Source organism: Pseudophryne corroboree, chromosome 5 (genome assembly GCF_028390025.1).
Source record: "Pseudophryne corroboree isolate aPseCor3 chromosome 5, aPseCor3.hap2, whole genome shotgun sequence".
Taxonomy (NCBI): Eukaryota; Metazoa; Chordata; class Amphibia; order Anura; family Myobatrachidae; genus Pseudophryne; species Pseudophryne corroboree.
Window position 1 is genome coordinate 647,652,392 of NC_086448.1, and position 19,273 is coordinate 647,671,664.

At 43.7% G+C, this 19,273-nt stretch overlaps 1 protein-coding gene across 1 annotated transcript in view; it reads right to left on the reverse strand.

Annotated features, from left to right (window-relative positions):
- Positions 1-7,856: 7,856 nt before the first annotated feature.
- B4GALT6 (beta-1,4-galactosyltransferase 6) overlaps positions 7,857-19,273 on the reverse strand; it is a 242,363-nt gene continuing 230,946 nt past the window's right edge. Inside the window, exon 9 of the mRNA XM_063923646.1 lies at positions 7,857-11,884. Coding sequence (XP_063779716.1) covers positions 11,737-11,884 — 148 coding nt within the window. The 3' untranslated portion in view covers positions 7,857-11,736. The remainder of the gene's footprint in view (positions 11,885-19,273) is intronic.

Genomic DNA, 19,273 nt, shown 5'->3' on the forward strand with positions numbered 1-19,273 from the left:
CTTTGAGATTCTTTTTGGTCGACAACCCCATGTAATGATTGACCCCCAAGATGATTTGAAATGCAATAACGAAGTGACTGTAAAATATTTGGTTAAGATGAGCCAGCAGCTGAGGAATCAAAACAGAAATCTAAATCTGGTGATTCCTGACCTACCGAACAGTAATTGTCATGACATTGAACCTGGGGATTATGTAATGATTCAAAATTTTCTACGCTCAGGTTGTCTCATTGACAGGTGGGAAGGACCGTACCAAGTCTTACTAACCAGCACGACAGCATTAAAGGTTGCCGAAAAAGAGACTTGGGTCCACTCGTCCCACTGTAAGAAGGTCGCTGACCCAGAGAGAATCCGTGACAAAGAGCAGAGTGTAGAGAACATCGTATCACTGGAGTGTCTGTTCCGGGAAGGCTGAGAGGCAGGACTGTTGTCACTGCACCTGAGCGCGGAGAACAACAAGACCAGAGGCGGTTGTCGCACCAGTTTTCTTTTTCCTTTTTGTTATTTTCTCCATCTCCCATTACCCTCCTTTCCTCCCCCTTCTTGTTCCCTTTCTCTCCCCTTAACAAGATGGACTTACCCCAAGAGACTGCGTTCCGGGTTTTCCTGTTAATCCTGTTGTTGACGAGGACAGTCTGTTTCGGTGAAAGTACCAGTGAGGTCGAGAAAGGATCTGGAATGGGTTCTGATGGCAAGGACGGATTTGTAGAATTCCAAGAGCAACACATCCATCGAGCAAAGGCGAGTATCAGAAAATGATCTGGTAGTCAGGAAACTAGGAGGCACTGTGAAGGGTTATTGGCTGAGGAAAATTGCATTTGTAGGAATTGTGAGAACATAGTTGAGGATGGGTGCATCCAGAGATGTCAGTCCAGCCTTAATATCAACATGGACCGTCATCCATTGAGTGATTACCACTCACTATTGGGTAAGGTCTTAAACCAGACAGAATTCTGGGTGTGCTCACAAGTACCTCAAGGTCAGAGCAAGTCAGGATTAGTACCGTACCCTTTAGCAATAGATGAGGTACTCGAATTACTGGGTGGGAGACCGGTGGACAAGAAATTTAATATTTCTAGGCCCCCTAGTTTGAAGCTCCACCAGTATCATGTAGATAGATCCTTAGTGTGTTTCAACATTTCCAATTCCCGAAAGCCGGGAAATTGGGAGGTGACATGGAATAACCAGACCATGGCACAGAGCTGATAGGATACCTGTAGACTCTGAACTTATACGCCAAATAGCCAACAGTGGAAGGTATTTTCGGTATAGGTATACCCAAGGAAGTAAGACCATGCGGGTTGGAGAAGTATCACCAGGGTACTGTGCTCATATCATACAGCCAGATACTTGTACTGAACAGATGAGAGTTAGGGATAGGATTTTTCACCTGGAAAGTTTGTAATATGGTAATGTCATATTCTGTCCCATATGTTCTCCCCGATCATGCTTATTTCTTATGTGGGAGGAAGGCGTATAAGTGGCTTGCCCCAAACTCAAAGGGATTGTGTTACATTGGAAGAGTGTTGCCAGAGGTCATGACCATAACCCATGATAAGATGAAAGACGTTCACCGCAGTGCTAAAGCTCCTTATACTCATACTCATTATGAACACATCGTTAAGAGACACCTCATAGATAGGACAGAGCACGTAGCCTCTGATTTGATCCACGAATCCACCGGGATTCAATTCCTTCTCGCATTAGATATCACCCGTACTGCCAGAGGAATTATAAATTATAGGTATATCCATGCGCTAGCGAACCTGATAGATAATATCACTGAGATGTATGACGACACCTTCAGGTATACGGGTAGGGAGTTGCAAGCTTACAAAACGGAACTGATCCAGCACAGGATGGTCCTCAATTATATCACAGCCGTGACGGGTGGGTACTGTGTCACTTTGGCAACTCAATATGGTGTGTAGTGCTGCACGTATATTACAAACAGCACTGATGACCCAACCGAGATCATCGATCAAAAGATGGACGATATCTTGCAGTTGAAGTGGGAGTTCCGAAGGAGACACAACCTTACCCTGACAGCTGTGAGTAATCAACTGACCGGCTGGGTCTCATGGTTGAACCCACGCAATTGGTTCTCAGGTTTAGGAGAATGGGCTCAAAATGTTATGATGAGTGTAGGAAAGTTTCTCCTTTGTATCCTGGGAGCCGTCATAATTATTGGCTTGATATTTAGGTGTGTTCGAATTTTAACACGGCACAAAATTGATGAGTCTAAGGAGCAGGGGCATTGTTACAGCAACATATTTAATTTACGACCCATCCATAGAAACAATGTTGTGATAAGGATTGCGAATGAATTCCACGGCCCGTTTCTTTCACCCGTTTTTCCTGTGTTTCCCCCTCAGCAAAAATACACCCATCCGGAAAAAACTTCGATCAACACCCAAGAATGATTACGCAAATGTTATGTGAATGTATTGTACATATGCGTCTTATCTTCATCTCTACAACCTTCAGTTAGTGACACACATAGTCGACAGGTGATATCCACATATATTAGCACTCACATATGTTCCCCCTCCATGTATCATCAACTAAATGTGCACCCCATTTGTTGGAACAAGAAGCCGAAAAGAGCTCGGTAGTGTTTGTTGGCCCACTTACAGACCCTTAATATGGGATGAGAAGGATTTAATGTATACTTCACAATACCTCGAAGCTTATCTAGAACATATACGGCATGATGATACATGCCCCTCAGAGATGAATTCATACACACATGCTTTTACTATCCCACTATGTCATACATTTCCCACCTACACCTCTCCTCCTACCATCATCCAATCATCTGTAGATATTGTATTGTATATTTTTCTGTTTAATGTTTAGATAGTGGCAGTTATTGTTGACTGTCAAAGTCGAAAAATATTGTAATGCATACATCATGTACTAACCACACACACATGCCCGCTGCGCGTGCACTTGTTCCTCCGTGCGTGCACATATCCGCAATTTGCGTATGATCGCTCCCGCGATTCTGCACGTGGTATGGGTATTTACGGCAGAGTTTGTGAGCGCATAGAGGGTTATCAGAACATTACATATTAAACCCAAATAGTGCACTTTGTACACATAGCTCCCCTGCACCACATCAGCAAGTATCAACAGTTTAAATGATTCCAGGACTAAGGGATTCACCTTTGCATGATAGGAAGGGACAGACAAAGGTTATAGGGTGATGTCTAGTATCCAGCTGTAGGGTATTTTAAGGGTAACATTCCGGTGTTGGTTAGAGAAAGATCGCATGTTCCTGCGTATAGTTATGTGCAGAAGTAGAATATAGATATAAACTATATTTACTGTATATTATGTATGCGGCGGGAATCCAGAGGAGACCACCCACAAGAGCAGTTGAGAAAGACATCGCCCACCTTTTCAAATCAACCTATGATCTCTCCTGTAATGTAAAGATGCATCTCTGTGTCCAATAGACAAAGGGATTACAGTGACCATTGTATTATATATGGAAGTAGTGTATAAAAAGCCTGTTGCTGCCTGGCTGGTCAGAAGACTCTGAACGCTATATACCTGATGAGCGGAGGACTGGTCCAGGTTGCGCAAGCGAACATCCTCACGTATGTACATTGACTGTAGCCATTATTCTGTTGTAGATTTATCTTGTTAGCCTTGTAGTGTATAACTTGTACTGTTATCCCTTTCAATTAATCCACTGTGGTGTTAGAACCCAGCGGTTAACTACAAATCTGTGTCCTCATTTCCCTGCTAGGGTTTAAAGTGTATTTAACTGTATAAGGTTTAAGAGTGTATTGATAAGGTGTGTACGCACAGCAAGTACTTTATACCGTCAGCGCTGCGTAAGGTTTAAGGTGTAACATCATTACAGTGCTTTGCAGCACATGGTTTAGAGTGTAAGAATAACATTGCATTGCATTACGAATAAGGTTTAAAGTTTATAAGGAGTGTGCGCGCGCTGTGCGTACTTTGTACACCCAGCGCGGCGTGTGTATGCTAAGTACGTACAACGTACGGGACTCTGTACGCAAATAGCGTACAAAGTGCGTAGCGTGTATATTAAGTCTAGCGGCCGCAGTGGCTCCATGGTAAAAATGTGTTTAAAAGTATAGCTTTATGGTTTAAGATAATATCGACATTATCAATAATTTATCAAATGGATTGTTTGTATAGCCACGTGACTCTTCCTGTATTGAATACAGATACAATGTATAAATATGTCCTCATTCAATAAATTGTATTAAAAAGTTACCCTGATACTTACCTTCTGGGTGGCGGCTGTCGGTCTTCTGGCGCTGGTCTCCCGAGTGGTGTCAGGATTCCGGCGTCTGTCACATGGCCACCGGCATCCCGACTGCCAAAATGTTCTTCTACGCGAAACTCTTGGTACCTGAATGGCATCTAATAAGGCATCTACACAAAAGCCAAAGCCTCACTAATAAGCTCAAATAAGTAGTTAGCTGCAAAAGAGTCCCCTGACTCTCAACCAACTGAGCCACCCAGGCACTAGCCAAAATAGGTTGCAAGGAGATCCCAGACAGAGATTACACTGTAGGAATGGCTGTAGTCCTAGCTAATCCAGTTATAGGCGCATCCACTTTAGGTGGAACCTCACAAGGGTTAGTGTAATTCTCTTTAAAGGGATAAAGGTCTTTGAATTTCCTTGGCACCTGAAATTTACTGTCAGGTTCTAGCCATGCCTCTCCAAAATGGGAAAATTCTGGAAAAACAGATACCCGTTTCTTTTATGAAGCTAAACTGGTTACTGGAGTATTATCATCAACCTGTAATTGTAAAGTCTGACAGACTGCATCAATAAATAGATCCATTTCTGAACTGGGTAGGGAACCCCTCTCCCAAGCAGAAGTATCTTCCCAGGATGCGACTAGTCATATAGCGAGTGTCTGCAGCAGCAGAGAAACTTCCCTCTGCTGCTGCTCTCAGAGGGACTGGAAGGTCCCTCTGCCTCCCCGCACTCTCTCCTGTTTGCCGTACTGCTAATCACTGCTGAGTGACTAGCACGACATGACCCCCCACCCAGCGGCTACAGACAATACCAGCCACTGGGGAAGTGAAATGAAACCCCCCAAGCCCCCCTCCACCCCGTGTACCTGGTGGCTGTCCCGGCTTTCAAAATGAAAGCCACGATGGTCGGGATGTTTCTGACGGTCACAATGGTGGCGACCGATGTTCTGATGCTTGAAAAATAAATCAAAAAACCATTATAAATTTTATATATATATATATATAATTGTTTTCTTTTTAACTAAAATCATTTTTAATAAGGTCTAATACACATTATACAATTACTTTACTCGTAAAAAAAACCTGACACTTTCTGAGCGTTTTTTTCTGAAAGTAATTAGTCAGTTAAGTGGTTAATGTGCATCTTTAGTGAGGCAGTGGGTTGGATTTCAGCTGCCTCCTCATCCAATAATCATTGATGAGAAATACCATGATGTAAACCAACTCTGTACAAAATGGTATATTTTCTTCCCCCTGTCATGACTTACAAATCATTTCCCTTGCTGCTCGCACCATGGGGGTTATTCAAAGTTGTTAGCAAACCAATAAAGCACACAAATGGACTAATGGGCAAACCCGCAGGTGGGGCAGATGTAACGAGAACTGGGAATTAGATTTGGGTGTGGTGTGTTCAAACTGAAATCTAAATTGCAGTGTAAAAATAAAGCAGCCAGTACTTACCCTGCACAGAAACAAAATAACCAACCCAAATCTAATTCTGTCTGCACGTTATATCTGCCCCACCTGCAGTGCACATGGTTTTGCCCAATTGCTAACTTTTTTGGTTTACCAACAACTCTGAATAAACCCCCCCCATGTCTTTAACCAATTGCTAAATCTGATCCTACCATCCCCAGACTTGAGAAACCTGCAAAACAACTAAGGACACAGAGGACCTTATCTGCCCAAGGGGGAATTCAATTGATGTCGCCATTCGATCTCCCATCTAAAGTGACGGGAGATCGCAGGGGCAATATTCAATTGATGTCGGTTATCACACCCAATAGTGTTAGGTTTAGCTGTGTAAAAGCAGGTAAACCCGACCAAACTAATGGTCACGATTACGAAAAGTGCCGTTTGGACGCCCAAATGGGAAACACTTCACACATTTCAGCTCTTCAGCTCAGGGAACTGCGAGCTGAAATGTGTCTCCCCGCAGGTCAGCGCACCCAAACGGAGCTACAAAAGAATTGCTCCGTTGGGCACCATCTAATGGTGGCTACGGAGAGAATCCCCCAAATGTCTTTCCTACGAGACAAAGGGGTATATTCAATTGAAGTCGAAAGCTGCGGTCTGTCGAAAAGACGGCAGTTCTCGACTTTAGGTCGGAAGGAGTTCCGACCTATTCAATCTAACCCCAAATTATTCGACAAGTCGAGGAATTCGACTTGTTGAAAAGCGCGTGAATCGGCGGAATAACTGCCGATCCGCGTGCTTGTGTCGAAAATGGGGCCAAAACAGACAGGTTTTGGTCCCCTTTTCGACCATTTCAATTCAACTTTAAAAAAAGTCGAAGTGAGATGCGGAAGCAGAGATGGGGAGAGCTGCGGGCAGACGGGGGAGAGCAGCGCCGCAGGATGTCACAGCTGCCGCTCACAGCAGCGTCCACTAGGTTCCAGCAAGCGAGACCTTGCTTGCTGGAGCCGGGTGGACGCTGCCGTGAGCGGCGGCTGTGAAGCGGGTGCAGAGACAGGGGAGAGGAGATGGGAGAGCCGCAGGCAGCGGACAGAGTTGTCGCTTGCTGCAGCCGGGTGGACGCTGCTGTGAGTGGCGGCTGTGACATCCTCCGACTACGCTGCCCGCTGCTGCAGCGCTGCTCTCCCCCGTCTCAGCTCCCGCATCTCAATTCGACTTTTTTTTATAATCGAATTGAGATTGCATTGAATAGCCCAGGTCGGATCCATTCCAACAAATGAATGTTGGAATGGATCTGACTTCGATTGAATATACCCAAAAATGCTCTGCACTGTTCCATCATAACAGATATGTTATTAGTAACATGTACTATACATCACCATAACAATCCAATCCCCTAATTCCGCAGCTTTACCATGCACCTCCCCTCATTCTGAGCAGAAGCTTTTGGCTGGCATCTAACCTCTATTTCCTTCAGAGCCAACATCCATATTAATACCGCCTACAAAATCATCCCTTATACAGGCACCTTACACTCAATAGACTCTACTTGGGGGAAATCACTACTTACATTACCATTAAATTCCTGGTGGCTTGTACCAAATGCCTCCTCCATTAACACCACAACTAAAATATCACTTATGTTCAGTGTGAACAGAGCAAGAATTATATAAAAGGGACAACAGCTGGAATATCTGATGGTACAGGTTATAATCAACAGTCTCAAGAGATACTACAGTGGTCAAAATTGCTCTTCTCCTAGGAAGTGGCAGCATCCAGGAACCTGCTGAGTTTAGAGTAACCTTGACAGTGTTATTATTTGCAAATATACCCCATCTTATTATGAAAATTGTAGACCGATAAATTAATCCTTAGATCTACAAGCAACAAAATAATCGTAAAGTACATGAAATGTGTACACAGAACGCGAGTGCTTTGGCCCTTAAAAAGGTGCAACAAAAAATGGTGTTTCCCAATTATTTAGAAAAAATTAAACTGTCAAATTAGATTTTTTGACATATTCTACTTGCAGCTGAGACATGGCAATGCAGGAATGTCTAACAATGCATTAGAATTGTTTGTCACAGTAGACTCGCATTGAAGAAAAGCATCTGTATGTCACAACCCTAAACGCAGTCACATGAATGGGTGTTAGAAAAAAGGCTCATAATCTGAATATATAAACAAACAAGTTTGATTTTATTTCAAGTTTATTATGTAACCAAGGTGGAATAACTGCAAAATAGGATGACCTTTATTGAGACATGCAATGCAAAGAAAAGTACTTTTGTTCATATTCAGTCTACTACAAATTAAATAGTGTAAGCGTCCCAGTTCATAGACATTATTGCTATTGTACTGAAGAGCAACATTCTCTTCCAAGACTGCATAACCGTTAGCCTATTTAATAAATAAAGCACTTAACTTAAATAATATAGTCTTCATGCCTTTATATTACAAAATGTCACACTTCACAAGATCCCATACAGTATTTCAATACTATCCAAATTAATTAATAAACAAGGCACAGTAAACATGGCCTAGATTTTGTTTCTCCTTTGAGAGAAGAATGCACTCAATGTTTAATTAGCAGTTAAGTGTCTTGAGGACTGTGTCTAGAGGTTTTCTTTACAAAATGTAGAGAAAAGGTTGCAGATATGAGAGTGCTCCTGTGAACAGTGAAAGCAGCCACTGTGGCATATCGCGTCAATAGTAACCAGTCATATTCTATAAATTGGTGAGCACATAAAATGGCTGCCTGCACATCACAAGTGACATGGGCTTGTTGATATTTTGGTACATTATATAAATGTGAGTAAAAGCATATATTTCGTTCCTTTCCTACCTTTCTCGACAGATCATTAAAAATGCATATTGTTCGATATACAGTACTTAAACAATTGAATGAGTTGATGTATCAAGCCAGTTTTAGTAAACTTAAGCCTTCAAAAAGGTACAGTACTTTAACTTAATATAGAAAGTGTACTAAGGCAACCCTCCCCCCCCCCCCACCCCATAACAAAAAAAGTATATAAAACAAATCTTAGTGTATCTTGGTGAAAATTGCACCATGTCAGTCATACAGAGCTCTCTCATGGGATTCAAGATGGCAGCCTCCTCTGAAGTAACTTTTTTGCCAGCAAGCACAGCATAGTGAACCACACCACCACCAAGTGCTATGACACAGATAGGATGACCTTTACCCCACAATGACTCCAACCACAAGTTGCCATTAAAATGGTCCTGTACAGAATTACAAAGTGTCAAAGACTTGTTAAGAATGATTTTCCAATTGTCACCGCTTATATTGTATAAAACAATGCTAATTAAGTGCTTCACTAAATTACCGTGAGAAATGGGAAGTAGGTTTAAGACCACAGATGTACAGTAGTCTTGAAAAGATGAAACATATAAGGTCGCTGTATAAGTTCAGTAAGGACATTACTTGAACAGAGTGGCATCTTGTGGATGGAGTTACCTTGTTGGAAAGGGCAGTATGTCCAGTCAACTCCTTACTGATTCCAGATGAGCACCATGAATGTTTTAATGAAGGTTCAATTTTAAAAAATTAAAAAGCTTTGCTTTTGCTATACTATATAGTACTTTTTTTTCCTGTTCTACTGTTTGTACTATAGGAATATTAACAGAAGGGAGAGAGATGTACTACGTACGAGCCAAAAGGATAACCTTTAATGGCTACACATTTAGCAGGTAGAATGTATACCAGGCCCAGTCAACCTGGGCCTCACCAGCTGTTGTGAAACTAAAAGTCTCAACATCCCTCTCACAATTTTACTATTAGGGAATGCAAAAACTGTGGCAGGGCATGCTGGGATGTGTAGTTTCACAAAAGCTGGAAAGCCACAGGTTGTCCAGGTCTGGTCTATAACACATGGTAGTGGTGTCGTTTATATACTACAAAAGTAGGCTTCCTGATCTGTATATTATTTTCAGAATACTTTATATTAATTTGATGTTGGAAATGACCCTACATTTAACAGGAACTATAAAGAATATAAAAAAAAATCTCTAAAATTCACAAGGGTGGATAATGCTGAACTGTAAAGCTTTTCTGATTGCTAGAATGAAGCATTGCATCCATTGTATACCATATGTAAACTAAGCTAAATCTCCTAACATTCCTGCATGGGCACATTTATGAAAACTGGTTGTTCACACAGACCTTATGTACGTAGAGAGATTATTTGCTTTCATTTTGCAAACTATACTAGTCTAGAACAGTATTTTATTAGTGTTGATGGTGCAATAAGGCTGAGCTGCATTCAGATGCTTGCTAAACACAGATTAAACATCTAAATTGTAGTCCCTAGTTATGCCCTATGAGAATGTCCACACGGAATGGGGCAATGGACAGTAAGTAACTGAAGCAATTTATTCAACCCTATGTTCAATGTATAGTTGATTATAGAGAGGTGTTACAGCAGGTGGAAAGCCCTAGTTGCTTCTCAATATTTATTGTCATTGATTGGACAAGCCTGTAATAGCATGGTGTTTCTGGCCAAAGAGGGTGCAGTTAGAATAGCAGCGTTCCTACCCTGGATGCCCTCTTAGGCTAGGTAAGTGCGACTGCTGCCAAGTCCCCTTGCAGCAGAATATTCCTGCATCACACCTTATGTACCTTGCCCTAACCTGATTGGTTACAGAACCTTTTTCCTGCACATCAGTATTCATAAATGTTCATGGAAGTGTGATGAATGAAGTGCTTCTCAACACCAAAGCAATTTGTTTTGCATTCTTCAGCACAAAGTATCAAATGTTGAACACAGGTTTACATTTTAGAACTTGTAACATAAAAAGACATAGCAAATACACCAAACTTATTTACCTCCGAAAATGGAGAATAAAGTACGTAATATATTCTCTGAAGCAATGTGAATTATATTGTACTCTTAGAAAAACATCACCAATATAATATGTAATACAAGAACATATTTTTTGGCTCATTCTGAATTTCACAAGAAGTAATGTGCTGAAAATAAAAATATACAGTATAAAAAAAACCTTAAAAATAAATTAGCAATGTAAAAACAAAAACACAAAACAAAATGTATTCTTGGCATCAACTCCCTGACATTTAACAAAGTTGGCACAATTTTTTTTTTTTTACAACCTGTATGTATATAATGATATGTACCTTTTTTTTTTAGATACAATTTACAATACAGATGCCATAGAATAAATCATAATATTATAAATGATATGGGGACTAGCTGTACATTCTGTAGCACTGTGGCTGCGGCTGTATTTGATCAATTTATTACAGGACCCTTTGTCGTTCAACTGAAGAGATGACAATTAAGAAATGAACCCCTAACAGACTATTCAATAAGGCCTTAAGCTCACAAACCTTTATAACAGTTTACAGTCATAGCTGGCCGTTAATTATAAACATTTCCTTCATTTTACATAAAGCGTAAACATTTTTTTAAAATTCTAATATGTACATGTTCCTTTTTTTCATGCAAATGAAGACAATGCTGTATTAAAAAAAATACAGTTATAGCATAAAGACATGCAAGGTGTAAAACAGGGGTCATTAAAAATCGCTGGGAGGAACTTTACATCAATCCGTGTGTGCATACATGAATGTAAGTACACATATATACACACAAATATAACCAATGTATTTACAAAAATCAAACTAATATATACATAAACATGTACACCTGCTGAATACAAAAATAATAATAAAAAGGCCTAATTTTCCTTTTTTTTTTTTTTTTAGACAGGGTCAAAGAGCACATTTAACTTAAGCAGCTGTAGATTGGTGCAAAAATGATAATAAATTCTGTTCTTGGAAAAGAAAATCACGGCAGAGTGGAGTGAGAGATGGAAAAGTCTAGCATTTGGTGAGACAAGGCTTGCAGTATGAGCAGTCTTCTGCTGTAAACACTGATATATAGCAGCTGCTGGCTTCAGACGTAATGCATGGTCACACATTCAGAGAACTGGAATTTGATATCAGTCACTAGTATCACATTGGAGGTGGTCCATTACTTCCGTTCCTGATCCAGTAGGCATCACATTGGTTTTATGTCAGCGAGGCTCCCATTAATAGTCCTTTACTGGAGCCAGCTCTGGCACTAGATTTACAGTGATGTTTTTATACAACTTGTCTATGATGATATTTGGAGCGTATATCAAATTATTCAATCCATCAAGATACTGACGTTCTTTAGAGTATCGTAACAACTTGTACCTGCCAAAATAATGCAAGAAGATAGTTAGTATCTATACTTGAACAATATGACTTAATAATCCTAGAATATGTACAAGTGCATAAGCATTGAAATGTACACATATTGGGCATGGTGCACAGTAAAACATACGCCATTCATGGAGTGTATCATACACAATTTCGCACTACGCATGCTCCAAAAATGTTTGCACACACACGTACAGATTCTAGAGTCATAGGTATTTAGAACACCTCTACACATATGCCTGTAAAGGTGTAGCAGGAAGCTTTTACCTAGGCCATGCAACCATGGGCCAAACAGACATGGACGTAACCATAGGTTTTGGATTGGGGGTTGCAAAGAGTCTATGTACTGGGTCACAAAGCGCAAAGCGTCTGCCTCTAAGCTTTCTCCTCCTTTCTCCCCACAGCCGTTCTCCAATCGCCCCCACGGCTCTCCTTCACTCTGCACTCAGCTCCACTTCCTGCTGTGTGCGGCTGGGACCAGCCCGGCGCCCTTCTCACCTCTCACTTCATATGTTCCTTCACTCCTCCCCCATTGTACTTTTTATACCGCCTCACAGCACTCACAATCTTAGAATATGTGCACACATATTCCACAGCACTTTAGAGAGACTACTTGGCCATTCTCATAAGTCCCTGCCCCAGTGGAGTTTACAATCTGTAGTCCCTATCACATGTACACCACACACATTCACTTTAAGGTTATTTTTGTTGGGAGCCAATTAACCTACCAGTATATTTTTGGATTGTAGGAGGAAACCGGAATGCCCGGAGAAAAACCATGCAAGCACATTTAGGGCCATTGTGGGAATCAAACTCATGACCTCAGTGCTGCTCAAATCTACATAAAATAGATATATATCCATCTCTGTCAGGCAGGTGTTGTGGGTGACTTTCAACAATTTAGGGGCACCACAATGAAATTCTAACTTGCCCCCCCAACTTAAAAATTTTGTGGCGCCTCTGGATGGAACAAAAAAAATAAGATTTTACTCACCGGTAAATCTATTTCTCGTAGTCCGTAGTGGATGCTGGGAACTCCGTAAGGACCATGGGGAATAGACGGGCTCCGCAGGAGACTGGGCACTCTATAAGAAAGATTTGGTACTATCTGGTGTGCACTGGCTCCTCCCTCTATGCCCCTCCTCCAGACCTCAGTTAGGATACTGTGCCCGGAAGAGCTGACACAATAAGGAAGGATTTTGAATCCCGGGTAAGACTCATACCAGCCACACCAATCACACCGTATAACTCGTGATACTATACCCAGTTAACAGTATGAAATATAACAGAGCCTCTCAACAGATGGCTCAACAATAACCCTTTAGTTAGGCAATAACTATATACAAGTATTGCAGACAATCCACACTTGGGATGGGCGCCCAGCATCCACTACGGACTACGAGAAATAGATTTACCGGTGAGTAAAATCTTATTTTCTCTGACGTCCTAGTGGATGCTGGGAACTCCGTAAGGACCATGGGGATTATACCAAAGCTCCCAAACGGGCGGGAGAGTGCGGATGACTCTGCAGCACCGAATGAGAGAACTCAAGGTCCTCCTCAGCCAGGGTATCAAATTTGTAGAATTTAGCAAACGTGTTTGCCCTGACCAAGTTGCAGCTTGGCAAAGTTGTAAAGCCGAGACCCCTCGGGCAGCTGCCCAAGATGAGCCCACCTTCCTCGTGGAATGGGCTTTCACTGATTTAGGATGCGGCAATCCAGCCGCAGAATGCTCCAACTGAATTGTGCTACAAATTCAGCGAGCAATAGTCTGCTTAGAAGCAGGAGCACCTATTTTGTTGGGTGCGTACAGGATAAGAAGCGAGTCAGTTTTCCTGACTCCAGCCGTCCTGGAAATATAATTTTTTAAGGCCCTGACTACGTCCAGTAACTTGGAATCTTCCAAGTCCCTAGTAGCCGCAGGCACTACAATAGGTTGGTTCAAGTGAAAAGCTGATACAGGTTGAGTCTCCCTTATCCAAAATGCTTGGGACCAGAGGTATTTTGGACATGGGATTTTTCCGTATTTTGGAATAATTGCATACCATAATGAGATATCATGGTGATGGGACCTAAATCTAAGCACAGAATGCATTTATGTCACATATACACCTTATACACACAGCCTGAAGGTCATTTTAGCCAATATTTTTTATAACTTTGTGCATTAAACAAAGTGTGTGTACATTCACACAATTCATTTATGTTCCATATACACCTTATACACACAGCCTGAAGGTCATTTAATACAATATTTTTAATAACTGTGTGTATTAAACAAAGTTTGTGTACATTGAGCCATCAAAAAACAAAAGTTTCACTATCTCAGTCTCTCAAAAATGTCCGTATTTCGGAATATTCCGTATTTCGGATATTTGGATATGGGATACTCAACCTGTACCACCTTAGGGAGAAACTGGGGACGAGTCCTCAATTCTGCCCTATCCATATGGAAAATCAGATAAGGGCTTTTACATGACAAAGCCGCCAATTCTGACACACGCCTGGCCGAAGCCAAGGCCAATAACATGACCACTTTCCACGTGAGATATTTCAGATCCACAGTTTTAAGTGGCTCAAACCAATGTGATTTCAGGAAACTCAACACCACGTTGAGATCCCACGGTGCCACAGGAGGCACAAAAGGGGGCTGAATATGTAGCACTCCCTTTACAAAAGTCTGAACTTCAGGCAGTGAAGCCAGTTCTTTCTGGAAGAAAATCGACAGAGCCGAAATCTGGACTTTAATGGAACCCAATTTTAGGCCCATAGTCACTCCCGACTGTAGGAAGTGCAGAAAACGACCCAGCTGAAATTCCTCTGTTGGAGCCTTCCTGGCCTCACACCACGCAACCTATTTTCGCCAAATACGGTGATAATGGTTTGCGGTTACTTCTTTCCTGGCTTTTATCAGCGTAGGAATGACTTCCTCCGGAATGCCCGTATGCTTTAGGATCCGGAATTCAACCGCCATGCCGTCCAACGCAGCCGCGGTAAGTCTTGGAACAGACAGGGCCCCTGCTGTAGTAGATCCTGTCTGAGCGGTAGAGGCCATGGGTCCTCTGATATTATTTCTGTAAGTTCTGGGTAGCAAGCTCTTCTTGGCCAATCCGGAACCACGAGTATCGTTCTTCCTCCTCGTTTTCTTATTATTCTCAGTACCTTTGGTATGAGAGGCAGAGAAGGGAATACATAAACCGACTGGTACACCCACGGTGTCACTAGAGCGTCCACAGCTATTGCCTGAGGGTCCCTTGACCTGGCGCAATATCTAGTTTTTTGTTTAGGCGGGACGCCATCATGTTCACCTGTGGCCTTTACCAACGGTTTACCAACAGTTGGAAGACTTCTGGATGATGTCCCCACTCTCCCGGGTGTCGGTCGTGTCTGCTGAGGAAGTCTGCTTCCCAGTTGTCCACTCCCGGAATGAACACTGCTGACAGCGCTAAGACGTGATTTTCCGCCCATCGGAGAATCCTTGTGGCTTCTGCCATCGCCATCCTGCTTCTTGTGCCGCCCTGTCGGTTTACATGGGCGACTGCCGTGATGTTGTCTGATTGGATCAGTACCGGCTGGTTTTGAAGCAGAGGCCTTGCCAGACTTAGGGCATTGTAAATGTCCCTCAGTTCCAGAATATTTATGTGTAGGGACGACTCCTGACTTGACCAAAGTCCTTGGAAGTTTCTTCCCTGTGTGACTGCCCCCCAGCCTCGAAGGCTGGCATCCATGGTTACCAGGACCCAGTCCTGTATGCCGAATCTGCGGCCATCCTGAAGATGAGCACTCTGCAGCCACCACAGTAGCGATACCCTGGTCCTAGGAGACAGGGTTATCAGCCGATGCATCTGAAGATGCGATCCCGACCACTTGTTCAAGAGGTCCCACTAAAAGGTTCTTGTATGGAACCTGCCGAATGGAATTTTGCTTCGCAAGAAGCTACCATTTTTCCCAGGACTCGTGTGCAGTGATGCACCGATACCTGTTTTGATTTCAGGAGGTCTCTGACTAGAGATGACAGCTCCTTGGCTTTCTCCTGCAGGAGAAACACTTTTTTCTGTTCTGTGTCCAGAACCATCCCCAGGAACAGTAGGCGTGTGGTAGGAACCAGCTGTGACTTTGGAATGTATAGAATCCATCCGTGCTGTTGTAGCACTTCCCGAGATAGTGCTACTCCGACCAACAACTGCTCCTTGGACCTCGCCTTTATAAGGAGATCGTCCAAGTACGGGATAATTAAAACTCCCTTTTTTCGAAGGAGTATCATCATTTCTGCCATTACCTTGGTAAAGACCCTCGGTGCCGTGGACAGTCCAAACGGCAGTGTTTGGAATTGGTAATGGCAATCCTGTACCACAAATCTGAGGTACTCCTGGTGAGGATGGTAAATGGGGACATGCAGGTAAGCATCCTTGATGTCCAGGGATACCATGTAATCCCCCTCCTCCAGGCTTGCAATAACCGCCCTGAGCGATTCCATCTTGAACTTGAATTTTTTAATGTATGTGTTCAAGGATTTCAAATTAAAAATGGGTCTCACCGAACCGTCCGGTTTCGGTACCACAACCAGTGTGGAATAGTAACCCCGTCCTTGTTGAAGTAGGGGCACCTTGACTATCACCTGCTGGGAATACAGCTTGTGAATTGCCTCTAGCACAGCCTCCCTGCCTGAGGGATGTGTCGGCAAGGCAGATTTGAGGAAACGGCGGGGGGGAGACGCCTCGAATTCCAGCTTGTACCCCTGAGATACTACTTGAAGGATCCAGGGATCCACCTGTGAGCGAGCCCACTGATCGCTGAAATTTTTGAGGCGGACCCCACCGTACCTGGCTACGCCTGTGGAGCCCCCGCGTCATGCGGTGGACTCAGAGGAAGCAGGGGAAGAATTTTGATTCTGGGAACTGGCTGCTGGTGCAGCTTTTTCCCTCTTCCCTCGTCTCTGTGCAGAAAGGAAGCGCCTTTGACCCGCTTGCTTTTCTGAAGCCGAAAGGACTGTACCTGATAATACAGTGCTTTTCGTAGGCTGTGAGGAAACCTGAGGTAAAAAATTTTCATCCCAGCTGTTGCTGTGGATACGAGGTCCCAGAGACCATCCCCAAATAATTCCTCACCCTTATTAGGCTCTATGTGCCTTTTAAAGTCAGCATCACCTGTCCAGTGTCGGGTCTCTAATACCCTCCTGACAGGATGGACATTGCAATAATTCTGGATGCCAGCCGGCAAAATATCCCTCTGTGCATCCCTCATATATAAGACGACGTCTTATGTTCGCAAAATAGTATCCCTGTTTGAAAGGGGTACAGACCACGCTGCAGCAGCACTATCTGCAGGTCTCAGTCTAGTACCTGAGTATGTAAATACAGACTTCAGGATAGCCTCCTGCTATTTATCAGCAGGTACCTTCAAAGTGGCCGTATCCTAAGACGGCAGTGCCACCTTTTTTGACAAACGTGTGAGCGCCTTATCCACCCTAGGGGATATCTCCCAGCGTAACTTATCCTCTGGCGGGAAAGTGTACGCCATCAGTAACTTGTTAGAAATTACCAGTTTCTTATCGGGGGAACCCACGGTTTTTCACACTTCATTCACTCATTTGATGGGGGAACAAAACACTGCCTGCTTTTTCTCCCCACACATAAAACCCTTTTTTGTTTTTAGTGGTACTTGGGTTAATGTCAGAAATGTGTAACACATTTTTTATTGCCGGGATCAAGTAACGGATGTTCCTAGTGGATTGTGTATATGTCTCAACCTCGTCGACACTGGAGTCAGACTTCGTGTCGACATCTGTGTCTGCCATCTGAGGGAGCGGGCGTTTTTAAGCCCCTGATGGCCTTTGAGACGCCTGGGCAGGCGCGGGCTGAGAAGCCGGCTGTCCCATAGCTGTTACGTCATCCAGCCTTTTATGTAAGGAGTTGACACTGTCGGTTAATACCTTCCACCTATCCATCCACTCTGGTGTCGGCCCACAGGGCATCTGCTCCGCCTCCACATAAGCCTCCTCATCAAACATGTCGACACAGCCGTACAGACACACCGCACACACACAGGGAATGCTCTGACTGAGGACAGGACCCCACACAGCCCTTTGGGGAGACAGAGAGAGAGTATGCCAGCACACACCGGAGCGCTATATAATGTAGGGATAAACACTATCACTGAGTGAATTTTCCCCAATAGCTGCTTGTATAAACAATATTGCGCCTAAATTTAGTGCCCCCCCTCTCTTTTTAACCCTTTGAGCCTGAAAACTACAGGGGAGAGCCTGGGGAGCTGTCTTCCAGCTACACTGTGAAGAGAAAATGGCGCCGGTGTGCTGAGGGAGATGGCTCCGCCCTTTTCGGCGGACTTTTCTCCCGCATTTTTCTGTATTCTGGCAGGGGTAATTACCACATATATAGCCCCTGGGGCTATATATTGTGGCTATTTTGCCAGCCAAGGTGTTTTTATTGCTGCTCAGGGCGCCCCCCCCCCAGCGCCCTGCACCCTCAGTGACCGGAGTGTGAAGTGTGTATGAGGAGCAATGGCGCACAGCTGCAGTGCTGTGCGCTACCTTGGTGAAGACTGAAGTCTTCTGCCGCCGATTTTCCGGACCATCTTCATGCTTCTGGCTCTGTAAGGGGGACGGCGGTGCGGCTCCGGGAACGAACACCAAGGACGGGTCCTGCGGTCGATCCCTCTGGAGCTAATGGTGTCCAGTAGCCTAAGAAGCCCAAGCTAGCTGCAAGCAGGTAGGTTCGCTTCTTCTCCCCTTAGTCCCTCGATGCAGTGAGCCTGTTGCCAGCAGGTCTCACTGTAAAATAAAAAACCTAATTTAAACTTTCTTTCTAGAAGCTCAGGAGAGCCCCTAGTGTGCAACCAGCTCGGGCCGGGCACAGAAATCTAACGGAGGTCTGGAGGAGGGGCATAGAGGGAGGAGCCAGTGCACACCAGATAGTACCAAATCTTTCTTATAGAGTGCCCAGTCTCCTGCGGAGCCCGTCTATTCCCCATGGTCCTTACGGAGTTACCAGCATCCACTAGGACATCAGAGAAATAAAAATAAATGTTTTTCAGAGGCTGGTGCAAATGGGCTTTGTTAACTAGTACCAAACCAAGCTAACAGACAGAGGGCTGGTGAACCGCAAGAGTTCTACAACTTTGCATAGGGGTAAATCTTGCCCCCTGTCCCATGGGGTCTGGGACTCCAGGTCGACAACAAAAAGGTCGACACACCTTAGGTCGACATGGGCAAAAGGTCGACATGGGCAAAAGGTCAACATGAGTTTTTTGTGTTTTTTTGGTGTCGTTTTCTTCGTAGAGTGACCGGGAACCCCAATTAGTGCACCGCGTCCCCTCGCATTGCTAGCGAACTTCGGGCATGGTGCCTTCGCTCGGCACAGATTAC